Source organism: Strix aluco, chromosome 24 (assembly GCF_031877795.1).
Source record: "Strix aluco isolate bStrAlu1 chromosome 24, bStrAlu1.hap1, whole genome shotgun sequence".
Classification (NCBI taxonomy): Eukaryota; Metazoa; Chordata; class Aves; order Strigiformes; family Strigidae; genus Strix; species Strix aluco.
Genome location: NC_133954.1, coordinates 3,096,910 through 3,120,544, shown reverse-complemented (window position 1 = coordinate 3,120,544; position 23,635 = coordinate 3,096,910). Strand labels below are relative to the sequence as shown.

Genomic DNA, 23,635 nt, shown 5'->3' with positions numbered 1-23,635 from the left:
GGAAGGTTGGACAAGAGTTTAAAACTGATGAAGACCTGGGGAGTGCATTTCTGAGCTCTGTCGTCCTTACACGGCCAGTGATTTACATGGCTTTACACCCACTGACAGCAGAAATACCAGAACCTGTCAGTACCTCATCCCGACAGGGGAAAGAACTAACTCCTACTACCCACGCCGGCAGAAGCAAGCGGGGATGAAAAGGTTAAAGATGAGGAATTACAATCTGTACCTTCTGATTTTCCACCTCCCCCACTGGAGGCATTCCCAGTACAGATTCAGGGAGGAGGATCTAGGCTAGAGACATTTTTGGGGCAGACACTAAAAAATGGGGACCCTGTGGTGTTTCTGGTATTTTTAAGGTCCAGCCAGCAGCCACGGCATGAGCCACGGCCATCCCAGGTTTTTAAAGAACTGCGTAAAAGCATTAATGAGGACGGGCTTCAAAACTCATTTACAACAGGCAGACTGGAGGCGATCGCTCATGGGTATCAATTGGTCCCATGGGATTGGCTGGCTCTTATAAAACCGGTATTAACGCCAGCACAGCATATTCCATCAGGAAAACCGAGTGTGTAGATCCCTGTACTGAGCATTCGCGCCCCCCCACCTGCCAGCGCGGCGTTGGCAGCAGCGGCCTCAGGCCTCCCCGCGCCCCCCCCACTGCAGGGCAACTGCCTGCGGCCGAGCCCAGCACCGCGCCCCCGGCCCGCGCCCACCCGCCTCCCCCGAACACCAAAAGCAGCAGTTTTTATAGAAGATGCTGACACTGTGATGCGGCGTCCCTTGTCTGTCACCAGGAGAAATAAACTGATTAAGGCTGCCCCACTGGCATATAAAAATGTAATCATGACTCTTTTGATTAATAAGACAGGAAATCCCCTTTGTAATGTGGTAGAAAAAATACAGCAGCTGGGTGACCTTGGAGAGTGGGGCCCCCGAGGGAGTGCAGGGAATCGAGACACTGGAGACAGCCCTCAAGGCAGTGAAAACAGGAGTTGTCCGAAGGAAATGCTTATGGCTTTGTGAAAAGATGACATGTCTCGTGAAAAAAATTGATGGTGTTCCAAGTGACCAGCTGTGGCGAATATATACACAGAGAGGGCTGAATAAACCTCGCAAGAGAGTGCAGAGTTCTAAAACCAAGGATCCAGGGACAGGTCAGCCCATGGCGCCCCTTCTCGAACCTCAGCGGGCCCCTCCATCTGCCCACGGAGGGCCCCCGTGGGGGGATCAATGGTTCCGGGGGTGAGAGAGGATTGGGCACCGTTTTCTGACTTGTACCCTCTGCAGGAGGCAAGGGAGGGGAATCAATATTATGGTCCCCACAAACTGTAAATGCCCTGATTGATGCTGGAGCGGAAGTTTCCTTAATATATGGGAATCCCAGGAAATTTAAAGGACAACCTGTGATTATCACAGGTTTGGAAGGAAAATAAATTGAAGCTGTACAAACATAAATAGAAATAAAAATAAGAAATCTCCCAAGACGATTATATCAGTCATGATTGTCCCCATTCCTGAATATATAAAAGGTATAGACATTCTAAAAGGACTAATTTTAAATCATTCTGATGGTCAGTCTCTGGAGTTAAACCCTCCATTAGTGCCAGACCTGTCACAGTCGGGAGAGTAAAAATGTCTCCTGTGCAGATTCCAGCACAGGAGCAATACAGAATTCTGGGAGATGAAGAGATGAAGAGATATCACAGACAATTAAAGATTTATGAGATGTAGGAGTTTTAAAGCCAACCACCACAGCTTGGAACAATCCGATACGGCCTGTCAAGGAAAGTGACGGATCCTGGGGAATGACGGTGGATTTTAGAGACGGAAGGCGGCAGATTTATTTTGCAGCAATGGGGGATTCGGCATAAGACAGGTATTGCTCATAACCCCACAGGACAGGCAACAGTCAGACATGCACATGCTACACTAAAAGCCTTCATTTTAAAACAGAGAAGGGGGAATTCTCTGGACACACCACATAATCAACTGGCGATGGCTTTATACACTCTTCATTTCTTAACCAGAAATCGTTTTGCCTCGGCCGCAGCAGAACGTCATTTTAGCACCACAACAGACTCTATAATTAAACCACGGGTCTTGTATAAGGATCCCGAAGGAGACCCGACCTGGAGAGGGCCAGTGGATCTGCTGGGGTGGGGACACAATGCTTGTGTTTTATCGCCCACACGTCCTCGGTGGATACCGGCAAGGAAAGTCAAGCCATACCGTGAGCTGGAAGGAGCAACCCTCCAACCCGATGCCACAGACCCCTCGACTGACGGTGCAGGAATAGACACGCAGGCTACGTTCCCCTGGGAACCCGGCGACTGCAGCTCTCACTTGGCGGAGTCTGAAACAGCTACAACAGAAGGCAGAAGGCACAGTGGCAGCGGTGGGATCCTGATGTACCAGTAGCAATAACAACACACGATGAACTGGAGGAGCTTGGCTTCCTCCTCGAGACACAGAGAATCAGTCATATCATCTGCATGTGGCCAATATAACGTTGTATGCGGATGCCCCCCCTGTGTGCGTGTCCACAGGAGGAGGGGGTGCGTGTGTGCAGCCACAACAGCACCTGCAGTTTGGACCGTCTGTGCAACTCATCCGTATACTTTGTTGGCTGGAAAAGAGGCAGGAATAGGATGAAATGCTTGTAGGTTCTGTGCCAATTTCCCACCACTGGGTACTTCATTGCTAAGTAAAACTGCACTCCATCAGCTCCAACGGAAGCAATAGTACTGGCCGATATCAGATCTTCATCACAGAGCCTCAATATTTTAGTTGTCTATCCACAGCCAATGTATCTAGCCACAAGCTTACAGGAATTTTTTCCTTTGAGATGTAGATCTGAATTTGTAGTGTTAAGGCCTGAATAACAGGCCTGAAACAAGTTGACTTACAGATGAACTTTATAACTAAACATTATCCATTATTAGTTTTTGTTAATTAGTAAAATCTGTATTACCATTAGCATTAATTATTAGTATTTGATCATTAACAAAATATATAGGCTTAGTAGTGTCTACTGAAAGATGTAGCTTGGACAAAATGCAGTTATTAATAAGGATGAAATGTTGTGAGAATGGGTATCCAACTTTCTCTGTTCAGCAATGTTAAAGATTATGAATCCAAGTGTTTGACCTTGTTAGAAACTCCCTTGATTTTCCTCCCCGAGGCCTGGCCAGGCTCTGGGTTGAATCCAACAGGAGGAGGAAACCAGATGTTTCTGCTCAAAGAAAAGTGCAAGTTATTTTGGCTTGCTGATTTGGATAGATGAGGCTGGACCCGCTTGCAGCGACTTTGGCTGCCTCACCTACGCATGGACGCACCGCGTGGGATTTCCCACGTGCAGGGAAAGGCTCAACAAATCCTCGCTGCAACCGGGGCTGCCCAGCGCCTGCGGATCTGGATATTAATACCCCATTGTGTAGTAAAGATTAGGTGCATTGGCCTTGTTCTATTATACATAGTAATAAGCAAGTGACCTATTCTGTACTTTTCTTACTGCTTATTTTTGTAGTCCTTAGTTATATCCTTTGACTATTGGTAGTGAAATCAGCCTACTCTTTTCACTCAGGGGTCTGAGTTTAACTGGCATCCTCGAAATTAGTGCATGGTGACATCATGAGAGAGTCAGGCAAAAGTTTATCATGGCTCAACCCTTGGCATTAATTTGCAGGTCTGAACCTACGGATGTGGGTTTTAGCAGGCCTGGGATGTTTGATTTTTTTTACAGGATTTGCAATCCTGCGACACGTATGACGCCTCCTGTCCACAGTGACAAAGGCCCAACTGAGACTGATTGCAATGATCGTCATGGAAACGAAGCTACAAAACAAAAGAGGGAGAGATGTGGGAATTAAGAATTGGTGGTTAGCAAAATGTAAACTGATCTTAAGGTTAGAAGAAAGATGGTGGGAAACTGAGGCAGCACCATATAACACCATGTTGGGAGAAAAACAGCAGTAAAAAACACCCCCTGCAGAGTGTGGTGAGCATGTGAGCAATAAACAGGCAGAACCTGAAGGACACTAGGATGTAAAAGTAAAAACAAACCCATGTAAACAGGTGGGAATAAATTGGGAGCTGGCAGAGAGTGCAGTGGCATTTGCTCTTGGCAATGCCCCCCCTTCAACAAACTGGTGTTTGTCATTCTTCTGCACATCGCCCAGATCCTGGCTGCACCGAGACTGAAATTCAGCAATAGATAAAATATCGGGGTGTTATCAACATGGCTTTGGTCAGCAAATTTGCGGCTGCCCATACAGGCTACTATGAAGGAAATTAAATCCATCCCAAAGAGACCATTGAACCTGCTCTTGTCCATGCTGCTTGGAGCAGGAGGTTTAAGCCACACCTCTTGCAGAGGTCCATTACAGCCTCAACTCTTCTACTATCCTACGAACAACAAGGGCTCCTCTAGTACTCCCCTTCCTTATACTCATTCTGGGGAGCCTGAAAGGACAGCATCAGGCCTGATGGGCAGCCAGAGCTTTGAAGAGGCAGCTTTGGGGGCTGGAAATGCTTTGGGAGTGCCCTTGTATCCTGCTTAGGGGGAAGACCTCTAGTCTCTCCTCCTCACCCCATGCACTGCCAACGTGTTCCATGTACCCCCTGCAATTCCCTGGCAGGGCCCTTTGGGTGGCTGTGAGGGACAAAGGGAGGGCCTCTGCCACTCATTTCCCAATGGAATTGCATCCCATCCCCTGCACTGTCTCCAGGAGCCCTGCCCCCAGCACCAGGCTGTGGCCAGCAGTTGGCCTCTCTGTCTCCAGGAAGCAGCCAGTCACCTGGGCCAATGGGGCTGCATGTTCTTGCTCATCCTTCCAAAGCCAGGCTCTGGGTTTGGCTACGGGGTTGTACAACCCTGTCACATGCGCAGGGACCTGTGTCTGCACTTTCAGAGAACAACTCTAAGACCGAACTGAAGACTAAACACCAGAAATACAGCAAACATGCCCAAGCTGAAGAGCTCTCCTGAGTCCTCTGGGTGCTACTTTTTTACCCACCCATGTTACATTTGTATCACTTGTGCATTTCTCTCTTGAGTTCCAGCACTGAAACTTGTAGCCAGAAGAGGACACCGAGTTTTCCTGAACATTCTCATAAAAAGCTGTTTCTGGAAGTCATCAGGGGAGGAGCAAAGTCTGAATGTCAGTCTTCCCCTTTGCTCTGGCCCATATCAGCCACAAAGCCCTGAATGTGCCTGTGAGTCTTTCCCAGAATCACAGAAAGGTGGAGGTTGGAAGCCACCTCAGGAATTCATCTGGCCCAAGACCCTGCTCAAGCCGGGCCACCTACAGCCCGTTGCCCAGGCCCATCTCCAGACAGCTTGTCAATCCCTCCAAGCATGGCCACCCAACAAGCTCTCTGGGCAACCTGTGCCAGTGCTTGGTCACCCTGAGAGTGAAGTAGGGTCACATCAGGCTGCACATTGTCCCTTGCCCTGTCACTGGGCACCACTGAAAAGAGCTTGGCCCGGCCTTCCCTGCACCCGCCCTTCCTGTGTTTCAGCTCCTGCTGGGATGTGCCCTGAGCCTTCTCTTCTGCAGGGTAAACAGTCGCAGCTCTCTCCTGGAAGAGGTGCTCCAGCCCATGAGCCCCTTCGTGGCCTTCGCTGGCCTCTCTCCTCTTTGCCCAAGTCTCTCGTGTAGTGGGGAGCCAAGAAGTGGAGGCGGTAGTCCCGGGGTGAGCTCAGCAGTGCTGAGCAGAGGGGAAGGATCAGCTCCCTGAGCCGCTGGCCAGACTTTGCCTGATGCAGGCCAGGCCACCATGAACCTTCTGTGCCGCAGGGGCACATCGCTGCCTCCTGGACAAGTTGTTGTCCAGCAGAAGCCTCGGGGCCTTTGCTGCGAATGTGTTTTGCATGTGGGCAGCGCCCAGCCCGCCCTGGAGCACGGGCTTGTTCCTGGCCGGCGGCGGGACGTTGCTCTTCCCCTGGCTGAAGCGCAGGAGGCTCCTGTCAGGCACTTCTGCGGCTGTCGCGGTCCCTCTGGATGGCAGCACAGCCCCGGTGTGCCCCGGTGCCCGCGGGCAGGGCCGGGGGTGAGGCCAGGGCGGGCTGGGGGCACGGGGAGGGGCCTGCGAGGGGATGTGCGGGCCGACAGCCCGTCCCTGGCGCTGGGGCCGGAGCCGGCGCCGGGGCCACAAGGGTCCCAGCTGCGCCCGGCCGAGGCGCCGACCCCCTTGGGCAGGGCTCGGCAGGGCGAGCAGGCGGGCCAGCGCCGGAGCCGCGCTGGGAGCCAAGGGCCAGGAGCCTTCGTGTGCCGGGGCGCCGCGCTCCTGCTGTGCCGCCGGCCCTGCCCCGCGGCCCTCCCCGCGCCCCCCCTGCTCCTGCCGCGAAGGGGCCGCGGCCCCGGGGCGCCGGGGCGGGGCTGTTGTGGGCGGGCACAGGCGTCGGCGCTGCCCCGGCGAGGGGCCGAGGCGGCGGGGCGGGCAGGAGCGGGCCCGAGCGCGGCTCCGCTCGGCTCCTCGGCGGCCCCGGCCGGCCCCGGCGCGGCAGGGCATGATGGCGCCCGGGCTGGGGCCGTGGCTCCTGGCCTTGGCCTTGGCCGCGGGGCCGGCAGGTGAGCGCCGGGCGGGGAGGGCAGCGAGCCCGGGGCTGCGGAAGGAGGCGGAGGCCGAGGCGGAGGCCAGGGCGGCTTTGGGGCCGCGGCTCGGGCCGGACGGGCGGCAGCAGGCGCGGCTCAGCCCCGGGGAGGGCAGGCGGGCGTTGGCCCGGGCGCGGGGCTTGGCCGGGACAGAGGCGGGTGGCGGCTGGCGCTGTGCCGGCCCGGGGGGCTTTGCCGGGGCGGCGGGGGAACGGCCTCGGGCCGTGGGCGCGCCCTGCCCGGCTGCCTGCGCTCTCCGTCCGCAGGGGTGTGGGCGCAGCTGAGGCTGCTGGAGGCCGGCGGAGGGCTGCGAGCGCCCGGGGACTCCGTGCTCCTCTCCTGCCGCGGGGCCGGCTTCGACTTCGGCAGTTACAACATTTGGTGGTACCGTCAGAGACCCGGTGACAGACTCGAGTGGCTGTCCTTCATCAGCTCTGATTCGTCTCTCATTCAGTACGGTCAGTCAGTAGAGGGTAGAGCGACAGTGTCCCGGGATAATTCCCGGTCCGAGTCGTCGCTGTCGCTGCGTGCCCTGGGCCCCCGGGACTCTGCCCGCTACTTCTGTGCCGTTCGCACGGGGACAGGAAATCCAGCGGAGCTTTAACACAAACCTGCTGCCAGAGCCACTCGCCTGCTCCGAGCGTGGCATTGCAAGAGAGAAGGGAGGAGTGGACGGCAGAGCCGTGCTCACGGCACGGTCCTTGCCCACCTTGTGGCTCGGGGTAGATGGGGACTTGGGGTCAAGGCCTCGCAGCAGCAGCGCTGTTAAGGGCAAACAGCCAGGTCAGCTGGAGCGCAGCCGGACGGGGTGTGCAGGCTCCCTGCTGAGGGGGAGTCCCCACACTTCTGTGGGTGTATCTGTGTGTCCTTGGAGGGCTGGCGGCCCAGGGCAGGCTGGGCTGAGGGGCCCTGGGGGACTGCATGTACCTCTCCTGCTGAGGATCCAGACCGATGGTCAGTTATTGTAAGATCTCGTCATACCGGCATACACACAGCTCCACGTTCAAATGGGTCACCTTCAGGAACAATAATTCTTCCCATCTCTTCTGCAATGCCACAGTGGGTGGATGAGGCAGCACCTGCTGGGACAGGTCCTGCGTGGTGGCATCTGTTGCTCTACGTGTCCCACATCCCCAGGACTCCACCATCGGCACTTCTTTGCGGTCCCCATGGGGACACAAATGCCGTGGTGGGGCTCAACACCCTCTCCATGCTCACTCCCACAGCACAGCAAACAGGCCAGCCTGGCCCCGGGCTGGGATACCCTCCAGCCATGGGGTGCGCTGCCAGAGAGCCCCAGGGCAAGAGCTGTGCTTCGGAGCCTCTTGGGAGGCTTTGGTTGCTCTGCTCAGGGGTGAGCCAGGCAGGCAGAGCTCTGCCTTCCCTCTGCGTATTGCCGTCTGCCTGGTGATCCCCAAGGGCACACTTGGGCATCCCTGGCTTTGCCCCAGCATGGAGAGTACAGATACTAGATTGGTCAGGGGAGGGGATCCTCATTCCATCCCATTTTGAGGCCAGTGCTGGAAATAGATACCCTGGCTCCCGGGGTCGTTCACAGGCCAGTGAGAGAGCACATGAAGTGAGAGATAATGGATTCCAGGTAGAATGTATTTCAGCCGGCAAGTTGGCTTCAATGGGGGCCCCACTTAAATGCCTCTATGCAAATGCACAGACCATGGGTACCAAGCGAGAGGAGTTAGAGATGTGTGCACATCTACAGGTTATGATGTTATAGGTATCACTGGGACGTGGTGGGATGGCTCCTATGACTGGAGCGGAGGTCTAGATGGGTATAGGCTCTTAAGGAAAGATACACAGGGAAGAAGAGGAGGGAGTGTTGCTCTTTATGTTAATGACCAGCTGGAATCCTTGGAGCTTGACCTGGGGATGAATGAGGAACAAACTGAGAGCTTATGGGTGAAGGTTAAAGGAAAGGCAGGGGAAGGGGATATCATAGTGGGGATCTGCTAGAGGCCAGCCGACCAGGATGTCCGAGTAGATGAGGCCCTCTATAGACAGATAGGGGAGGCTTCACATTCACAAGCCCTGGTCCTTATGGGAGACTTCAATCACCCAGATACCTGTTGGAAGGATGGGACAGCAGGGCACCAGCAATCCAGGAGGTTCCTGGAATGCATTGATGACAAATTCCTTCTGCAGGTGGTAGAGGAGCCAACAAGAAGGGGTGCCATGCTGGACCTTGTTCTCACCAACCAGGAGGGGCTGGTGGATAATGGGAAGCTGAAGAAAGCCTTGGCTGCAGCGACCATGAAACGTTAGAATTCATGATCCTCAGGGCATCAAGGAGAGTGTGCAGTAAGCTCACCCCCCTGCACTTCAAGAGAGCAGACTTTGACCTGATGTCTCCTGTCCTGTACAAGGGTCCTGGTGCAGTACGGGAGCAGCGGTGGAGGTGGGAGAGAAGGGAAGCCCCACAGTGTGATCCTTCAGTGAAGGTGCTTGTTTGCCATGGGGCAGCTCACAGTTCTTTGCCAGTGAGCAGCAGCCTAATGCGAGAGGTCAGGTGAGGTGGAGAGCACCTGGAGGGAGGCCACAGGTTCCCTGCTGCCATCCTCAGTCCACTGGGACTGTGTCCGTGTGTCTTTCCAGAGAGGCAGGCCCAGGTACAGCTTTTGGAGGCTGGGCAGGGCTGAAAGCAGCCTGTGGCAACACACAGCTCTCCTGCCAAGCCTCTGCTTTCAGACTCAAGGCCTGTGACATCCTGTGTTTCTGGCAGGCACCTGGGTGCACAATCAAGTGGGTCTCCTTTATCAGCAGCTCCTGGGACACTGCAAAGAACTATGGGGTGATAGTGGCTGAGTGAGGCAGCTCCTCCTGGGAGAACAACTCAAGCAAGATGTCTCTGTCCCTCCTGCCCTGCACCTTCAGGAAGCTGCCTGCTGCTTCTGTGCCATTCTCACAGGGCCAGGACACGCGTCTGCAGCAGCACAAACTTCCTGCCAGGGACCATCCCCTTCACCCTGTGCACTCCCACCCCAATGGAGAGGGCAGAGCTGCAGAGCTCAACCTTCTTTCCGTGTACAGGTGAGCAGGGAGGCAGAGGAGGGCCCTTTGATGGAGCAGATCCCACGCTCCCAGGACGAGCTCTGAGCAAAGCGCATGGTGTTTTGCTGATTAAGGATCCCAATGAAAGTCAGACACCAGAGTGGAAAGAGTAGGGGTATGTTACTGGGGATGACTAAATAATGTAACAGAGTAATGCAGAAAACATACAGTAGGAAAAGATGAATAATACACTTAAAGCAAACAAATAGGAAAATACAGGGTGAAATCATTACCACGAGAGAGAGAGAGAATAGTGATTAAGATAGATCCATCACCACTTGCACCCGTTACCATCACCCAGATCCTCAGTCGCTGGGCAGCCCCAGTTACAGCGGGGATTTGTTGAGCCTTTCCTAGCAAGTGGGAAATCCTACGTGGTGTGTCTACCCGTAGGTGAGGCAGCCAATGTCACTGAGAGCGGGTCCAGCATTATATACCAAAAATCAGCAAGCCAGAATAACTGGCACCTTTGCTTTGAGCAGAATCATCTGCTTTCACCCTCCAATTAGATTCCCCCAGGGCCTGGCCAGGGCTCAAGGAGGAAGCCAAGGGAGTTTCCCTGCTTATCTAATTTATTGATGAGCAAGGTCACACACCTGCTCCCAAGGCCAGACAGCTGGCTCCATGCCCTTGGTAACTTGCCCCTGCACAAAGAAGGATGAAGATATATTCAGGATAGACATGTTTTATGATACCTCAGCTACATCTTTTAATAATGAACAGACATATGGCACTAATGACTACATACGAAGTTAGCAGCTTCGGCTCGGGGCCTGTTGTTCAGGCTTCAATACTTCAACACTTGAGCACTTTTTACATCAGCACGGGTGGTTTGTTATAACCTGGTACAACACCTACTAGCACAATGGCTATCAGTTATAAAATATACAGGAGTCATCTATAGGTCAGCTCTGGCTTGGGCCTGTTGTCGAATCCCAAGCACTTCACATGGTGAGATGGAGGTTTGTGGGGCCGGGCTCACAGGATCCCTCCTGCCTTCTCCAGGCCCCTGTGACTGTCCATGAGCAGCTGCAGGCATGCGAGCCCCTGCGGCTGGCCCACGGCCCAGGGTGCAGGAGCTGGTGGGGAGTGTTGGCAGGCCTTGGGAGAGTGCAGCCATCACTCCCCGCCACGGGCTGATCCCAGCAGTGCTGCAGACAGGTCCTGCCGCCCACCCCTCCTCCCCTCCTTAGCAGGCCCATGTACAGGCTTCACCTCTAATGGGGCTGTTTCCTGTAAGATTTCCTGGTTCCACACAAGCCCTCACGGGTTGCTGTGCTGGCTGCAGTGAAGCCCTGTGGGAGCAGCCCTGCTCTGCTTTCAGTCCTGTTTCAGGGGTTTCTCTGCTTCTCCCACTCCTCCCCCTCCTCCTTGTCATGGACACGAGTGTCACAGGCCAGTTTGGTACCAAGGGTACAACACACCAGCGAGGACAAAGACAAGGAGAAGTGCAAAGGGACGGTGCTCTGTGAGAGGTGCCCATGTTTCCTGGAGTCGGGCAGGGCTCTGTGAGGGGCAGAAATGGGCTCTCGTCCCTCCCAGCTTGGCAGGGACAAAGGGACACTGTCCCCCATGCAAGATCTACCCTCCTCCCATGGGGAGGTGATAAAAGCTGAATATTGCTGGGGATGGAGGGGAAAGAAATGGGGTTTCTCTTTCCTATGAGCCCTGCATTCTGGTGCCAGGGCTATTCCTGAGCCAGACCTGGCAATGCTTGTTTCAGAGCAGCCAGATGCATACGTTGACATAAGGAGGCTGTGTGCTGTTATTTCGGCCACGTGCTGTGGCGTGTGCCCCTGCCAGCCCAGCATCCCACGTCTACACACCGGGCAGTGCTGCTAAGGCAGCTGTTTGCAGTCTGGCAGCTGCAGGTGCCAAGGTGTGGATTTGCTTTGCCAGCAGCAGAGCGACCAGTTGTGAGCGGGGCTTTCAGAGTCTGACTGTGCCGAGGATGTAGGGTTCCCCCTGCCAGCCCCAGCACTCCAGACAACTCTCACTTCACGCAATGTTCCACATACTGGCAGTGAGCTGCCAGCTGTAATTCTTACCTCTGCCCAGCTCTGCTCTTCCCTCAACCTGGGCTTGGGGGTGGTCGGGCCAGGGAGCTGTGCGGTGCAGAAAGTAGGGGAAGGCGGTACGAGAAGGGTCGTTTCCGCACTTTGTGCCCTGTCTGTGTGGGCAGGTGGTGGGAGTTGCCAGCTTCCATTTACCCCGCTATGCCCAGGCCAGTCGTGCTGGTGGTGTCACAGCTCCAGAGGTGTGGGATCACGTGTGCATGGGGTCATTGCCTGTCCCAGCTACGTGGATAGGGGCAGTGGAGGAGCTGGAGGGCTCCACACGGGAGAACTTACCATGCCCATGCAGCCCTGTTTCCACAGAATGGTTGAGGCTGGAAGGCAGCTCTGGAGTTCATCTGGTCCAACTACCCCACTCAAGCAGGGCCACCTACAGCCAGTTGCCTTGGAGCATGTCCAGATGGCTTTTTAATATCTCCAAGTGTCACCAAAACGGGATAAAAGAACTTATCTACATCTCATTGGTGTTGATATCAGACACTCTTTTAATAACCTCCGGGTGCGTAGGGGAGTCGTCTCACCAACAACGCACACCTAACTCGTGTAGCACGCTGATTATATAGGATACAGTAATACATAGTAATCAAGTTCTCATACATAAACATGATCATTCCCATTTTGGCTCACACAGCAATTTTAATATGCTTCGAGGCCCTTTCACAATGTAATTTTTGAGCACGTGGTCTGCAGGGCAATATATCGTCCTGACTGAACAGTCTCACAATGGTACCTCATCACCAGTCTTATTCTTTGTGTAGAAATGTGGTTAATGATTATCACTAGTCTGCATGGCCTCAGCCTGGGACTTTTAAAAGAACATTGTAGCAGCATAACTGGTTGTATAGTTACTCTAAATCATTCCTTATTTGAATCCAAATCATCAAAATACATTAAAATCAGCGCAAATTAATAAGAAATCAGTAACACAAGCATGGAGACTCCATAACCTCTCTGGGAAACCTGTGCCAGCGCTCAGTCACCCTCACAGTGAAAAAGTGTTTTCTGATGTTCAGGTGGAGCCTCCTGTGTCTCAGCCTGTTGCCATTGCCTCTTGTACTGTCACTGGGCACCACTGAAAAGAGCCTGGTCCCGTCTTCTCTGCACCCTCTCTTCATCTATTTCTAGGCATTGATGAGATTCTTTTGCCCAAGGTGAACAGTCCCAGCTCTCTCAGCCTTTCCTAATGGCAGAGATGCCCTAAACCCTCAATCATCTTTGTGGGCCTTTGCTGGATTCTCCCCAGTATGTTCCTGTCTCTCTTGTAGTGGGGAGCCCAGGACTGGACTCAGTCCTGCAGGTGTGACCTCACCAGTGCTGAGTAGGTGGGAAGGATCACCTACCTCAAACTGCTTGCAACACTCATCCCGGTGCCAGCCAGGAGACCATGAGGTGCCTCTGCCACTCTGCTGAGGTAACCTTGGGGGGCTGCCAGAGGCCCATCAACCTGCTCTCTCACCCCCTTCTGCAGTGGGACGAGGGGAGAAAATGGGATGAAAAAGCTCCTGTGTCAGAATAAAGGCAGGTAGATTGCTTCCAATCACAGGCAAAGAACAATGGGGGTGTGTGTGTGTCATTTACTGCATTGCCAATTACAAATATATTAGAATAGTGAGAAATGACAACAAAATTAACAGCACCCACCATCACCCACCACCCTGGGCCTCCCTCTTCTTCCCAGGCTCAACTTTCCTCCTTCCTTCCTGAGTGTTCTGCCTGCTCCCTGCCCCAAGCAGTGCAGGGAGATGAGGAAGAGGGATTGTGGTCAGATCATAACACTCTGTCTCTGCGATTCCTTGCTCCTGACCCTTTCCCCCTGCTCCAGTGTGGGTCCTCTCCTCGGGGGAGAGTCCTTCAGGAGAAGACTGCTCTAGTGTGGGTGCAACAGCTCCTGCCAGGAAACTTGCTCCTGTCTGGGCTTCTCTCCACAGGCCGCAGCTCCTGCCAGGCGCCTGCTCCAGCGTGGGATCTGCAGGGGCTGCAGGTTCCTTCAGGTCATCTCCACCTGCTGCAGCACTGGGCCGGCCCCGGGCTGCAGGGTGGGTATCTCCTGCAGCAGGCTTGTCTCTGGGCTGCACAGAGACAGCCTGCTTCCCCCCAGTATTCTCCATGCGCTGCCCAGAACTGCTTGCTGCCTCCAGGCTCCTTTGTTAGGATTAGCTGGCTGAGTTCATCCTGCAACAAGGGATGTGGGCAGCCCAGCACAGGCATGAAGGTCAGGAGATATGGCCAGTGCCGTGGGGCACAAAACATGCCTACACGGCTCCAGAGCACTTGTGGTGTGGATCCCTACGTCTCTGATGGGCAAGACTCCTCCTGATAGCACCACTACACTCCTTCCCTTGACCCACACACCACTGACCTTTTCTCACAATCCTGGAATTTGCAGGTTGCATGCAGAAGCTACCAGCCCTGTGAGTGAGAAAGGGAGAGCCTCTACCAATCTTTTCCTAACTGAATCCTTTCCCCTGCACTGTCTCCAGGAGCCCTGCCCCCAGCACCAGGCTGTGGCCAGCAGTTGGCCTCTCTGTCTCCAGGAAGCAGCCAGTCACCTGGGCCAATGGGGCTGCATGTTCTTGCTCATCCTTCCAAAGCCAGGCTCTGGGTTTGGCTACGGGGTTGTACAACCCTGTCACATGTGCAGGGACCTGGGTCTGCACTGATAGGGGCAATATAAACCATTGTAGTCAGAGAACATAAGAGAAAAGAACTTGCGCAAAGACAAGGGGTCTCCACATTGAGAAACACCAAGTGTCAATAAAGTTGCTAGGTTACTATCTCTCGGGTCTGAGCAGAGACTTCCTCTAACCCTTGAAGAGACATAGGTAAGAGATAAATCCCCCCGAATTCTGGTACAAGCTGACCCAGGGGTTCAGATAAGGAGCAGAGAACAACTGAGAGTGCGCAGAAGGACAAGGTGAAAAGTTCATTGGTGAGGAAGATGAGGTACTTCATCAACGAGACCCCCGCCCAGGAATTTACGACCACTGCCCAGGACCTGAGGAGCCCAGGAAGCATGTGCAGGAGGGAGGAACCTAATTACCATACGAAGCAGGGATAGATCATAAATATGTATAGGCGCTTCATAAATAAACAATACTTTGTACCATATAAGCAGGTCAAAGGCTACGGGAGGGCACGCACGCCTGTGGTGGAGCGATCCCCCGTGCGTCCAGCACTGAATAAACATACCTGCTTTACAACTACAAAGTTGTAGGGTTTTTTTTCCGCAAGTCATGCACCTGCAGAGAAGATATGTAAGACCCAAGAGAAGACCAAACACCAGAAATACAGCAAACATGACCAAGCTGAAGAGCTCTCCTGGGTCTTCTGTGTGCTACTTTTTTACCCACCCATATTACATTTGTATCACTTGTGCATTTCTCTCTTGAGTTCCAGCACTGAAACTTGTAGCCAGAAGAGGACACTGAGTTTTCCTCAATCCTCCTGTAAGTAACTGTTTCTGGAAGTCATCAGGGGAGGAGCAAAGTCTGAATTTCAGTCTTCCCCTTTGCCCTGGCCCATATCACCCACAAAGCCCTGAATGTGCCTCTGAGCCTTTCACCAAATCACAGGAAGGTTGTGGTTGGAAGTATCAGGTCCAAGCCCCCTGCTCAAGTTGTGCCATCTGGATCTTGTTGCCCAGGACCATCTCCAGGCAGACTGTGAATATTTCCAAGCATGAAGACTCCGTAACCTCTCTGGGCAACCTGTGCCAGTGCTTGGACACCCTCAGAGTCTAAAATGGTTCCTGGTTTTCAGCAGGAGCCTCCTGTGTTTCAGTTTGAGTCCGTTGCCTCTTCACGCATCACTGGGCACAACTAAAAAGAGCCTGGCCCCGTCTTCTTTGCACCCTCTCTTCAGGTATTTCTCTACATTGATGAGAACCCCCCAAGCCTTCACTTTTCTGTGGTAAACCATCCAACTCTTCTCTCTGCAGTCCCATAATCATCTCTGTGGCCCTTCACTGGCCTCTCCTCAGTCTGTCCCTGTCTCCCGTGTGCTGGGGGGACAGGACGTGGAGCCAGTACTCCAGGTATGAGCCCTCAAGTGCTGAACAGGGAGGGAAGGGTCACCTCCCTCCGCCTGCTGGCAACACCCCTCCTGATGCACCCAGGACACCATTAGCCACCTTTGTCCCAAGGGCACATTCCTGGGTCATGCTCAAGCTCTTGTCCACCAGAACCTTCAGCTCCTTTCTTGACAATGTGCTTACCAGTTGAGTAGCCCCCAAGCTTCCTCGGTGCCTTGAGATGTTCCTTCTCAGGTGAAGGACTTTGTCCTTCCTCTCTTTGAACTGCACGAGGTTCCTCTCAGCCCATTTCAACAGCCTGTTGAGGTCCCTCTGCACGGCAGCGCAACCCTCTGCTATATCAGCCAATCCTCCCAGCTTGGCATCACCTGCACATCTGGCGAGGGTGCGCGCTCTCCCATCCTCCAGATCATTAAGGGAGATGTCAAACAGGATCGGAACTGGCATTGACCCCTGGGGCACACCGTTAGTTGCTGGCCTCCAACTAGCCTGCGTGCCACTGAGCACCACCATCTGGTCCCAGGCCTGCAGACAGTTTTGGATGTGCCTCACACTTTGATCCCCCAGGCCAGACTTTATAAACTTCTCTATGAGGATCTTACAGAAGACAGTCCTGGAAGAGTTTCTGTAGTCATAGTAGCCAATAGCCAGTGCTCTGCTGTCGTGGTTTAAGCCCAGGGGGCAACTGAGCACCACACAGCTGCTCAATCACTCCTTCCCCCACCCAGGAAAATGGGGAGAACAAAATAAAACAAAAGCCTTGGGAATCAAAACAAGCACAGGGAGGGATGACTCACCCATTGTGGTCATGGGCAAAAAGATTTGATTTGGAAAACAAAATCAAATAAATATATTGGAATCCCACCAATCGAATCAGAGTGGATAGTGAGAAACACAACTACATCTTCAACACACCTTCCCCCACCCCTCCCTTCTTCCTCAGCTCAACTTTGATCCTGATTTCTCTCCCTCCTCCTGCCCCGCAGCAGTGTAGGGGGACATGGGATGGGGGTTGGGGTCAGTTCATCCCCCGTTGTTTCTGCCGCTCCTTCCTCCTCAGGGGAAGGACTCCTCATATTCTTCTTCTGCTCCCACGTTGGGGTCCATCCCATGGGTGACTGTCCTCCCTGAACATCTCCAACATGAGTCCTTCCCAGGGCCTGCAGCTCTTTCCAAACAGCTCCAGAGTGGGTCACTGCCGTGGGGTGCAGCCCTCCAGCAACAGACTGTCCCAGCACCAGCTGCCCTCAGAGTGCCAGCCTTCTCCAGGCACAGCCCCTGCTCCGGCATGGGGTCCTCCCCGGGCTGCAGGTGGCAACTGGTCTCCCAGTGACCTCCATGGGTGCAGGGCACAGCCTGCCCTCTCCCCACGGGCTGCAGGGGGTCTCTGCTCTCACACACCTTCCTGCCCTCCTCCTTCTTAAAGTGTCCTCAGGTTTTGCTTAGGTATTTCCCTCCCAACTCCTCCTCACATCTCCCCCTCCTCCTCTCAGGTTCCCCATCTTAAATACCTTATCACAGAGGTGCAGCCACCATCGCTAATTCACTCAGCCTTGGCCAGAGACGGGTCTGACTTGGAAACGAGGAAGCTTCAAGAATCTTCTCACAGGGGCCACCCCTGTAGCCCCTCCCATGCTACCAAAACCCCATCACACACAAACCCAACACACAGAGAAATCGTTTCCTTACACTATGGGCTGAATAAACTTAGCTCACCAAGCAGAGTTCTCTCAAGCAGAGCTCTCCACATTTACTGAGCTCCCCAAACAGAGCTCTCTGGCTGAGCTGACCAGCTGATGATGATTTGGCTCTTAAGTATTGAATCTCCCACAGCTGTGCAGGGCTGACAGGCCAATGCCAGCTCACCTCTTCATTATTTACTTGTGTGTGTCTATGTGATGCAGTAGGTCAGTGACTGTCTCCTCCTGGATTGCAGGGGGGGTCGTTCTCCCAGTCTCTGTCTTGTGGCTGAGGAGGCTGGATTCCCTCAGTACAACTAGTCTTGTTATTAATGCTTGAGGCAAAGAAGGCATTAAGCACCTCAGCCTTTTCCTCATCACTTGTTACCATGATACCTCCCCCATCCAGCAGGGTAGTACAATACATTAACGCTTGATTTGTGGAATCAGACCCCTCCAGCCAGTCTTTTATTCCTTCGTCCTGCTGTCGGTGGGTGTGGTGCTGGCAGGACCACATCCAGCTCTATGAGCCAGCACTGGAACTGGTTACATCCCCCAACCTGTTTGGTGTTTGCAAGCACCAGTGTGCAGCCCATGCACTATTATATGGGTGACTCAGAGGCTTTTCTAATTTGGGAGGCGATTCCCAAGAAGGTAACTTAAGGCACAGCTCCGGGTTAGCCTTCCGAGAAGTGGATGCATTAGAAGTCCCTGTAAAATGTCCTGGATATGGATACCATTGCTGATTGTAATTGATTGGCAAGGATTTATTCCACACCCAGCAGCTATGATGCCACAATTTCTCCCATATCACATTTCATGGAGCCTGATAGAAGATGTTGGGGCCTTGCCATATTCCTTTGACAGTGTTGATTTCTGCAGCCTCATCAATTCCCGAGATGTTTTGGAACACCTGGGTGAAATTTGCAGCTCCAGTGCAGTGAGATTGACTGGGTTCCTGGTGAATTTAAAGCCATCTCTGGCAGAGGGCGGGGATGTTATACATACGCCCGGGTAAGTGGGGTTCCAAATGGGCATGAATCCTCATATTAGGTCCCAGGCTAGATTGGGGGAGTCCCCCCATGGTCCCACCACTGCAAGGACATAATAATAATATAAGCAAATTACAAATAATAACTAGCCGATAATGCCTAGAACCATTGAAAGCTCCAAGAGTAACACAGGTGCCCCGTTGTCTGGGATCAGCGCCCTGTCACACAAATGTGTACATAACAAACCAATGATGGTTAGAAAGAAGGGACAATCCCATGCAGTTGATGCGGAATTCTTTCCCATGGGCATCAGTAGCCACCCACGAACAAATATCGATGGGAGCTTTTAGGGTTAGGGGTACTTGCCCCACGGTGGGCAAGTCTACTAGAACAGGTTGTCCAGGAGAATGGAGCAGGTTTGCAGGGTCTTTAGTCTCCTGTTTCCCAGCGAATATGGACGGAGGCTTAGGACAGAACGCGGTAAGTCGTGGGCATCCATTAATTCCCCACAGGCTCTTTACCCTCATTGCTGCATCTGGCACCTGTTGGGACCATCCCAGTTCGTGGGGTTTTAGGCCCCGCTTTAGAAGCTCCTTGGTGCATTCCACAATCCCATTCACTTGGGGATAGTATGGAATATGGAAAATCCACTGGATTCCTTCATCTATCTCTTACTCAGGCTATTGCTTGAAGGAAGAGGCAGTGAAGGGAGGTGTGGTTGAAGGGCTGAGACCATTTATGCTGCAGGAGGGTCTATTCTGGGAACTTCAGAGGTGTGTGGTGAAGTGCAGGTTAGTGGACATTGCCTGGGCTCCTGTCCTGCCCGGCCCAGTTTCTCCTCCGAGGCCTGGTTGAAGAGCTATGGGGTCAGGGAGAGGCGGTGCGGTAGCTCACAGCAGTGCTGTGGGGGATGGAGCCAGGCTTTTAGGAAAGAGAGATCAGCATGGGGGACATTGTGGTGGGTGCCTGCTCCAGATCACCTGATGAGGAAGAAGCAGCAGACCAGTGTGATGGGCTGAGCTTAGCTGGCCACCAGGTGCCCACCAAGCCACTCTGTCAGTGCCCCTCCTCAGCTGGACAGCGAGAAGAAATACACTGAAAGGCTTGTGGGTCGAGGTAAGGACAGGGAGATGAGCCAGCAATTACTGTCACAGGCCAAACAGACTCGTCTTGGGGAAATTAATTTCATTTATTGCCAATCAAATCAGAGTAGGATAATGGGAAATAAGGACAAAGCCAAAACCAACTTCCCCCCAACCCTTCCTTCTTCCTAGGGTCACCTTCACTCCCAACTTCTCTACCTTCTCCCCTGAGCAGCACAGGGGGATGGGGAATGGGGGCTGTGGTCAGTCCATAACACAGTTTGACTGCCGCTCCTTCCTCCTCGTGCTTTTCCCCTGCTGCTGCACTGGGCTCCTCTCCATGGGGCCACAGGTCCTGCCAGGAGCCTGCTCCAGCGTGAGCTCTCCACGGGGTCACAGCTTCCTTCAGGGCACATCTACCTGCTCTGGCGTGGGGTCTCCACGGGCTGCAGGGTGGATATCTGCTCCACCATGGACCTCCATGGGCTGCACGGGGACAACCTGTGTCACCATGTTCTTCACCACGGGCTGCAGGGGAATCTCTGCTCTGGCACCTGGAGCACCTCCTCCCCTCCTTCCTCACTGACACTCAGCATGGGCTGGAGAAGGGGAAATCCTGCTTCACCATGTTTAAAGCCTTCTACAGTAAGCCAAAGGGTCTGGGTGGATGAGGAGAGAGGGGACGCTGTGCATTCTGAATTCAGTTACACTTTCTGCACTGACTTCCCCAGAAAGGGCAGAGACAAAGCTACTCACTGTGGACTGGAGAAGTGCTCAGTGACATGAACTGTGAACGGTGCTGTGGCAACTGAGGCACGGACTCTCAATGAAATTCAGAAAGAAAGAGAGTTAATTGTTACAGTGGTACGTACTTATGCTCTCGGATGCTTTCGGTAAAGCTCTTACTTCATAGTTATCAAATCAGCAATTAGACAGATATCAACCTTTGCTCCTATCACCATCAGACCACTCTAACACGCCCTGTGCAGACCAATCACCTTCTTATTCATGCGCTGTTCTTGTGGCAGTAACTTCTCACAGGTCAGCACTTTTCCCCAGCTCAGTGTTGCAGCTGGCCGCTGGTTTTCCCTGCCACTTTGGCACAACTCAGCAGCCTCTCATCTTTCTTCCAAGGCCTGTTCTTCCTCAAACCCCAGCTATGGCTCAGAGGCTGTGCAAGGCTGACCGGCCAATGCCCCCACATCTCCCCTCTCTTTGTTTTGTAGCTGCACCTGCAAGACTTGTTTCAAGGCTTTATCAATTAAGGGTTAGGCAAACTTCAAAAAACACAGCATACTCAAAATAGTTCCACAGAAGGCTAGAAACAATACAGCAGTTACAGTTACGAGTTAAAAAAGAGTAGGCTAGTTTCAGTACCCATAACTAAGGGATATGACTAAATACTACAAAAATAAACAGTAAGGAAAATAGGAAATAGCACACTTACCTAACGGGGTACTAACATTCAGATCCGCAGTTGCTGGGGAACCCTGGATGCAGCGAGAATTTAGAGTGCCCGTCCTCGCAAAGCGGAAATCCTACGCGATGCGTCCATCCGTAGGTGAGGCATCCAACATCGCTGCAGGCAGGTCCAGCCTCCAAATCAAGAGGCCAAAATAACTGGCACTTTTCTTTGAGCGGAAACATCTGATCTCATCCTCCTGTTGGGTTCCACCCAGAGCCTGGCCACCACTCAAGGGGGAAAACCAAGGGAGTTTCTAATAAGGTTAAACACTTGAGTTCCTAATTCTTAATATTGCTAAACAAAGGAAGTCGAATACACACATTCTTACAGCATTTCATCCTTATTAATAACGACATTTTGTCTAAGCTACATTTTTCACTAGTGACTAGTAAGCCTGTATATCTCATCAAGGAGTTGGAATTACTGTTGGCATTTTTCTCTTAAAAGAGTTCACAGCTGCAGTGTGATTAAGGACAGAGACAGTGTATTTGCTCCCGTTGCAGCAGCAAGCATTACCCATCCATTCTGCTTAAATGATCAGTTGAAGAGATCACGAACTGTCGGCACAGGGGCATCCACAGCACCCACAGCCGGCTCCTGAGTGTCCACCAAAAGCTGCCTCTCACGCCTCGGGTGTGGTTGCACACACTTTGCCAGTAACCACCGGGGACCGTGACCTGTGGAGACACAACATAACCTCTTCCCCAGGTTATTAAAGGATCTGGTCCTGCCCAGTTACACTTTCCAGGTTTTTTGCTAACACCTGAGCCTTGCCCTGGACTTCTTGTTGATCTGGTATCTGTGACGAGAAGTGACGCAATATTGGTGGCACCTGTGAGACAGGGGAAATGTTTAAAAAGTTCATGGCATATAATGCCTTATTTAGCCTTCCATGAGGTGTAGATTGATCCCCTCCATCTCCCCCTTTTTGTTGTTGCAACAGATGCTTTAGCGTGCCATGCGTACGCTCCACCATGGCCTGTCCGGTCGGTGGGTGGGGAATGCCAGGCAGATGCTTGGCTGCCCACTGTATGGCAGGATGCAAACACTGCTCCAGAAAAGTTATCGACAGACACAGGTACATATTTTAATGTTCCAAATGCAGTGAAGTGAGTGACGTCAGATTGCCATAATTCCAAGGAGGTGAGTCCCCGAGGGTTGACACCACTGGCTGTTGAAGAGAGGGAGTCCTCTGGCACTCAGGGCAAGCGGCAATGATGTCTTTAGCCTGATGCCTTGATAAAGAAAACTGGTTCTGTATTGCCCTGGCATTTTGGTGGAAAATGCATGTGAAAGCCGAGCTTGCTCAAAGACATTTGTATTAGCCATGTAACATGTGCACAGTAACCAGAACAAGGATACACACAGGTTCCTGACCAGCAAGTAATAGTAGGCGCTGCCTACCTTTCATGGTCAGTTGGGCAAACATTTCTGGTCGAGTAGTGACCGTCTTGTGCATTTGGTGTGACAAAACAAAAAACAAAACAAACAATAATCCATTCAAGAATAACAAGAGGGTCACTAAGTGTTTTATCCTACTGAAACAGCAGAGCCTAGGGCTGCCCTGGAGGGTTAAATAATACCAGTTGATACGGATGGCCGGGCACACATCGCGATGCTTGTCTTTCTGAGATGGCGTTAGCTACCCGGTGGAGATCTTGTTCCACTTTCTCTGTAAGTGCTCTGGGTGATGTCAGTGAAGGATCTCCTTGCAAAATATCAAACAAGCTATGCAGATCATCATTAGTTAGGCCCAACAACAGTCTTATCCAATTTATGGCTGTCAACAGTTTCTGTAAATCATTTAAAGACTTAACACCAGTTTTAAGTTCAACCTGTTGCAGGACAATGGCCTGTTCACAAATTCTCCACCCCAGGTACTGCCATGGTGATGATCTCTGTACCTTTTCAGGTGCTATTTGTCACCCCATTTGAGATACTGAGTCTTTGGTCAAAGCAAGAGCCTTTTCCATGATCTCCTGTGTTTCTGCTGCCATAAGGATGTCAGCCATATAATGATCTATAACAGCCTGGGGGACCTGCGTTCTAACAGGGCTCAAAGCCTTTGCAACAAACCACTGACACATCGTGGGACTATTTTTCATGCCTTGTGGCAAAACAACCCAGTGGTACCGTCTTGCAGGTTCACTGACATTGATACTGGGAACAGAAAAGGCAAATTTAGCTGCATCATCTGGATGCAAGGGAATGGTAAATACCAATCCTTTAGATCAATTATTGCAAGATGCCAGTTTGGGGGAATCATTGCTGGGGAGGGCACTCCTGGCTGTAATGTACCCATATCCTCCATGGCATCATTAATGTGTCAGAGATCATGTAAAAGTCACCATTTACCACTTTTCTTTAAAATAACAAACACCAGGGAGTTCCAAAGACTGGTGGTAGGTACGAGATGTCCTGCACTTAATTGTTCCTGAATTAAATCATTAAGGTGACACAACTGTTCCATTGGCAAGGGCCACTGACCCACCCACATGGGTGATTCTGTTTTCCAGGTTAGTCTCAGGGTGGGTTTAGGGGTGGGTTGTGCTCAGTGGCGATTAAGACAAATTTGATCCGATTTGAGTTCCCCATCGAGCCGTACAGTCACGACCCCATGATGTAATAGGGGTTTCCAATATAAATG

The 23,635-nt window shown here is 52.5% G+C and overlaps 1 protein-coding gene and 1 gene segment (V, D, J or C); both read left to right on the top strand.

The window, feature by feature from the left end:
- LOC141934241 (M1-specific T cell receptor alpha chain-like) overlaps window positions 1–23,635 on the top strand; it is a 293,413-nt gene that overhangs the window by 62,441 nt on the left and 207,337 nt on the right.
- On the top strand, window positions 6,077–14,920 carry LOC141934238 (uncharacterized). 3 transcript variants are annotated; one of them, XR_012626293.1, is made up of 2 exons: window positions 6,077–7,013; window positions 8,760–14,920. XR_012626293.1 is itself a non-coding variant. In XM_074849591.1 (2 exons), the coding sequence occupies exons 1-2, from the start codon at window positions 6,101–6,103 to the stop codon at window positions 14,412–14,414; spliced, it is 669 nt and encodes a 222-aa protein (XP_074705692.1). In that variant the 5' UTR covers window positions 6,077–6,100; the 3' UTR covers window positions 14,415–14,920. The 3 variants fall into 3 exon arrangements, 2 of the variants coding, with proteins under 2 accessions (XP_074705692.1, XP_074705691.1); XM_074849591.1 differs by having other exon boundaries at window positions 6,077–6,575; window positions 14,221–14,920; XM_074849590.1 differs by lacking the exon at window positions 8,760–14,920 and having other exon boundaries at window positions 6,077–6,575; window positions 6,866–8,243.

What these genes read in the sequence shown, in the direction of transcription:
- LOC141934238 (XM_074849590.1), top strand. Translation starts at nt 6,101, where the DNA reads ATGTGCGGGCCGACAGCCCGTCCCTGGCGCTGGGGCCGGAGCCGGCGC. An exon ending in CTTGGCCGCGGGGCCGGCAG is followed by an intron (nt 6,576 to 6,865) that starts GTGAGCGCCGGG and finishes CTCCGTCCGCAG; the next exon opens with GGGTGTGGGCGCAGCTGAGG.